Genomic DNA, 6000 nt, shown 5'->3' on the forward strand with positions numbered 1-6000 from the left:
AATATAGGAGACATGCTAGCATGATAATGGGAAAATACAAAAGCACATCAAAACAGGAAATCCCCGTAAATAAATAAGACTACAACACCAAAACTGAATTCTGCACCTTACGGTGGCATGGCTAACATGCTTGAGATATTCATGTATTGAATTTTTCTCACTTTTAATCACAAAAGTGGTATAATGTTCAGCCTTGGGATCGAAGGGTCCTGGTTAAATATTTGTAACATTTTCATCACTGCTAGTTGTAATGAAAAGTTTTTTAAAAAGGTTTGCCCGATGATATCACAGACAATTTTGGTACTGGGGCTGTGAAAAATTCAGATGGTACCTCCTTTCTCTCTAGCACATTATGACATTGTGGAGTAGTTGAAATCAATTTTCTTTGAGATAATATCAAGAGATGTACTGTCATTCTGTTTTAAATATGCAATTTTAAATATAAGACTCTTCTATATTTCCATAAGGCACAGGATGAAGGATCATGTCGTTGTGTTTATTTGTGTGAAGAATGTAGCGTGTGTTTGGTCGTGGTACCTTTGAACAGCCACCATGTCTGAGCTCCCTCTCAACTCTCTCCCTTCATTTCTGCCCTGTAACATTTGTTTCCCATAATGTAATGATGAGACAGGTGGTGTGGAAATTTGTTGCCAAAACTCTACGTACTTTTCTGAAGCCTTTTTAAACAAAGCCAGTCCCTTTGGTTTCAAGAGCAAGCTAAAAATCCATGCAAAGTAGTCTTTCTCAGGAGGCTTAATGTCTATCTTGAGTTTAGCAGGTTCAGAATGAAAAATGTCCTTGTCACAGTAAGTTTCTTCAGGTTCCCCTTTGAAACCAGTGAAAAAGTTTTGACTTCAATGGTACGACATAAATTATAAGACACAATTCTTCCAACTGTTAATTAACAGCTGGATTCATAGTTCTGAAGAAAAATTCACACTTAAAACCAAAAAGAGTCTTTCTTTAATAACTAGCCTACATTATATTGCTAGCTTTTACAAGCATTGATCACTATTATTACAGAATATTTATTATCTTTTGATATATCGATAAAAGAATCATTTTTATTATTGTTTGGCACTAAAACTTTGTAAACAAGCAATAGCTGAATATAGCTGTTACTTAAGAGTACCCCAGTACACTCTGATTGAAAACATACCCATAGAAGCATAGATCTCAAGGCTTCTAGGATTCGTTTTTATCACCTTGTTTAATTCCTGCATAACTAGACTGTAAATTTCTCCCAGTAATTCCAACATCAAGTCCAAAAATTTATGGTTGAACTAAAGCGTGTCTTTTCAAAAGGCATCCAGTCATGATTCAATGACTCCAAGTAATGGAGAATTTACAGCACACTTTATAGTAAACTGCTCCAATGGTTCATTACTCTCACTCTACCTTATTTCCAGTTTCAAATTTTGCTAAACTCAGCTTCTAACAACCGGACCTTATTATGCTTTTGAGACTGAAGAGCTGACTACAATCAAATATATGGAAGCGCAAAAAACGGACTCTTCAAAAATAAAATCAGTCCAAAACCTGTTTCTTCATACTTTTAGGAATCTCAGTGGAATTAGCAGAATCTTCTTGGTTACCAAGAAGACAGAGTTTGGCTAATTTATTCTAACACAGTAACAGATACAACAAGAAGTTCTTCTGAGGCATATAGGCACTGTTCAAAGCCCACTGAAATGAGTTCAAGGATCTCCATCTCTTCAGCAGGATTTGCATCATGCTTGAAGAAGAAACATAAAACTGCATAGCCAAACATACTTTGAAATAAAAATGTCTCTCACAAATAATATAAAATGAAAGCACTTTAAAAGGCATGCCCAGTGTGCTGATCTCATGACATGATACTTACTAGTTCAAAGGATAAAACCTAATCAGTTTCAACAAAATAAATGTGGTGAAAGATGTGCAAATGTGGAGTCTAATTTATTTTTACTTAAATGTTAAAAACTTCAAATTGAGGTAAAAGAAAGCAGAGGAAGGGAAGGTCAATTCTGTACTTCAAGAGCAATTTAATTTCCATTTCTATGGCTATGTGTAACAATGGCCTTGATTGTAATAGTAAGGGTGGAGGATTCAGTAAAACTGTACAATTACAGACAGAGATTTGGGTAATTACCAGTCCTGCTTAGTGTTCATGAATATAGAGTTTATTTCTGCAAGAAACTAAAGTGAATGATGTCTTATTTAATTCAAATTGCTTAAAATATTACATCATCAGAAAAATAGCAAAATTGGGAGGTCACCTTTGAGTTCCTCCTCAGCTAAATTCAGTTTGAGCTTAAATTTTAATTTTATACACACTTTAGGATCAAATAGTTAGAATTGTTTATGCATTTATTTTTGCAACATGCAAGAATATGTGCTGTTGTGCAAGTGGGAGCCTGAAATGCTTAGACACCTGCTACTCAAATGCAGAAAGCAGAAGAGAAAAAGCATACTTTTTTTTCTTTATAAAAAAGGTGCAAAGCAAGCCAAAGGAAAGAGTATAGTAGGTTTTTTTCCTACCTTTGACATCAGACATATCTGGTTCTAGGTCAGAAGTATGTATCTCAGATCCTCCCCTCATTGTGCCTAGCTTTCTGGATTCAGGATCCTTCCCCTTGCAACCCCTGCAGTCACTATGCATGGTCACTACCAGATGACTGGCTTGACCAATAGGTCTTCCCTGTAACCCAAATTTAGCCAACAGACCAACTCCACTCTGGAACAATTAGTAAAGTTTTGCAGTTAGCACATTTTTTCAATTCAGGAGTGTCTCGATAAGGTAGATTAATCACCGTCATTCTCTCCTGACGTGCTCTGTCTCAGATCAAGTACTCTGCAGAACACCATGGTTCACATGTATGGATATTTTAGCAGCCATGAAACGACAAAAGAGGGAGTGAAAAAAAGCAGAGGCGACTCCTGTGCAGGATGCATGAAGCCGCATCCTTGTTCTCCTATTCCAGCGCAAATGCAAAGAAATTTTAAAAAGCCTGCATTTGCACCGGTATAATTGAGACCTGTCACGATAACCTATATTATTCTCCAGTAACTGCACTAACAGTAGTGGCACACCATGGTACCATCAGAGCAGGAACAAGCCCTTGAGGAGCCTTCTGTCCGTCTGACCCCGACCTCAGCAGCTATGAGTAAGCACATTTCAATCGTAAAAAAACTGCAAAGTGAAACAAAGCTATCTTTTATTTCGGCATTTACCTTGGTCTTTCTGGAGGCTATTTACACTACAGCAATATGTGCTGTGGTAAATACTAGTCAAAAGAGATCAACTAAGCTTCGAGGCTTTACACCTTCACCAGACCTCGATGGTCTCCAGTTTTATTGCCTGCTCTCTGTCATTATTTGTGTGCGAGATAATAAAGCGAAAGTCTTCCTTAGGGAAATATATTGTAACCAGTTTCGGAGGTTTGCCTGTGACAGGGGCCAGTCTGAATTTCACAGGGTTTTTACAAGGTGAATTCAAAATCCCTTCCGCGGTTTGCAAAACAGGCAGTTACTTTCAGTTAAAAATAACAAATACACACATACGTATGTGTCACCCAGAATGCTCCTTTGGCACTTAAGTGACATTTGCATGTATTAGAGCGTAGCACAATTGTATTTTCACCTACAACTTACACAAATGAGAAGGTCGTTTCCTGTCTGGATCAGGCCAGAATCTGTTATAAAAGAAAGTATTAATTCTGTTTCGTACTCTCAGATCTTCTTAAATACGTAAGCCTACATGTAGTGGTAAATTTTAAAGTTCACATACAGTGTTTTCTTCTGTATCAATGTATAATAAGCCAGATGGTTTATAGGACAGTGTTACAGTTGTTTGCTTGAATATTAATATTAGGAGAACACACTGAAGAGCATGTTAATAGAGGACTTGCGCATTTTTCACAATGATATTTAGAAGCTAAATAAAAATGGAAACTAGAATATTATAATAATGCTCTACAACTGTAATGTACTTCAGATATTCTACCCTTTAATTCTTATAATTGCTTTACCATGTGTGTAAATATGACAAACTGGTGAATGACAATTAAAATCTGTCACAAACTCTGCCCTAAAATGATCTCCAACATTTTTTTCCCTTTCTCTTTTAGAGGATGTCTTTTTAGGAACCAAGATGCCATTAATTCTATAGAAATAATACAAATTGGGAGGCACTCTTGAAAAGATAAGGGAATTCTTCAGATGAAGCAGATGAAGAAGGGGAATTAATTATTCCTGTCCTGTCCCCTTTTCTTAAGTTCTGTGGAGAACCCTCTTTCATGGGTATGCTTTTTTTTTCCCTCATTTCAGAGGCATTTTGCTAGGGAAGGAGTATTTCCTAAAATCAGAATCGCAGTTTTGCCTACTGCAACGCAGTGCAGTTGCCTGACATGTTTCTTTTCCTTTATTCTTAATGAAAAGTAATTTTCTTCAAATTTACAAGACAGGGTTCTGTTGTATAAATGGTATTTTATACAAAGTGGTAGAAACATACAGGCAAGATAAATTTTCTCCCTTTCCTGTGCCATACTTTGTCATCAGCTGAAATAAATTTAGGCTAAAGAGGAAAAATACTTGAGAACAAAAAGAAGAGGTTTTTATTGCCCTATAATGTTTAAGATCTGGAATAATGCAGCAAACATCGATGGTAAAGGATTAGTGTACCGAACAAAAAAATCCTGAGATCAGGCATAAATCTATCGCAGCTGCGAAAGTGAAAAAATGTGGCCATTCAGCATTGCTCTCCCAGGAAAAGACACAGTTGTTTCAAAAATAAATTGTGTTTTTGCTAAGGCAAGTTGGTCATCATTACTACAGGCTTAACCATTAAAAGGGCAATAGGCTACTGGAAACTTTCAAGGGATGCAGCTATTCAGGATTATCATCAGCGAGTAAAAAGTCCCATTTCAGAGTAACCGGTAGCTGGTGCTTCAGCCAAATTCATGTCCTGATCAAATCCCTCGGCAGTGAAGTGCGGATGAAACTCAGGTGCAGGAAGGTGAGCAGTCGTCTTCAGCGTGTGTGGTACCGAACAGAAAAGGTTATAAGGAAAAGCCTTTCACTTCTTGTCTTCCCTTCCTCGAGTACCTGCCCATATAAATTGACACTGGGGGGGCACCTGAAGTGGGCAGATAGGGAAGTTCTTTGGGGAAAAGATACTTTTAATTATAAGGAGAGCTCTCCTAAAATATAGCTGAGTCTTCTTATTCGTGTTCTGGCTTTGTTTTATTATTCTTATTTCCTCTGGAAAAGTTCACTATCCTGTCGTTTTGTTGTAATAAAATAATCTTAGCCTTCTGGGGTCTTATTTCCTTTCTGTGCTTAACCCCAGGATACTTGTAGAGTCTCAAAAACCTCTGAATCAGACATTTCCTAACCCAAACTGGGGCGTGTATTTAAGTTTCTTATTAAAAAAAAAAAAAGTGGGTTTTTTTTTTTGCAATAACACATTTCAACATACAGCTCTCATTCCAGCCATAGCAACCCAGCCCAAACTGAATGGGGAACTCACCATCAGCCTGAACAGAGATGATCTGAAGGATGAAGAAGACAGATCCCACGCCCTGGAGAAAGGTGAGAGAGAATCTCTGAGAGCCTGAAGCCATTGCCCTGCTTGCAAAGCCCCCAGCCGCAGGAGGTTGGCTGCCGAGGCTTTTTCTCTCTCCTCCTCTGCACTTTCACAGCAGGGTCTGCAGTGATTTCAAGGAGTGCTTTCCCTCGGCAGGATCCTGCGTCTTGGGTTTGCACTGAAGGCGGGAGGGGTGGAAAAAAAAGAGGGAGGGAGAGAGGAATCCTTGGCTTGGCTAGTGTGAAGGGGAGGGGAAGGTGGGGGGAAGATGTCCAGCCAGCTGGGGTTGGGGAGCGGCTTTATCCAGCCCAGTCTGCAGGGCAGTGCATGCAGAGAGCCGGTGTGAAAAGTCACATTACCCTGTCGGTAAATACCTAATGGATCACAGTGGAAGAAATGTAAAAGCCAGGAGGGAGAGAAAAGGGGGGGAAAGG

At 38.5% G+C, this 6000-nt stretch overlaps 1 protein-coding gene across 1 annotated transcript in view; it reads right to left on the reverse strand.

The window, feature by feature from the left end:
- Window positions 1-5603, reverse strand: part of SUSD5 (sushi domain containing 5) — a 43701-nt gene extending 38098 nt beyond the window's left edge. Inside the window, exon 1 of the mRNA XM_075495595.1 lies at window positions 5510-5603. Coding sequence (XP_075351710.1) covers window positions 5510-5603 — 94 coding nt within the window. The remainder of the gene's footprint in view (window positions 1-5509) is intronic.
- Between the last annotated feature and the right edge of the window lie 397 nt (window positions 5604-6000).

The sequence above is a fragment of the Mycteria americana genome, chromosome 2, assembly GCF_035582795.1.
Source record: "Mycteria americana isolate JAX WOST 10 ecotype Jacksonville Zoo and Gardens chromosome 2, USCA_MyAme_1.0, whole genome shotgun sequence".
Lineage (NCBI taxonomy): Eukaryota > Metazoa > Chordata > Aves > Ciconiiformes > Ciconiidae > Mycteria > Mycteria americana.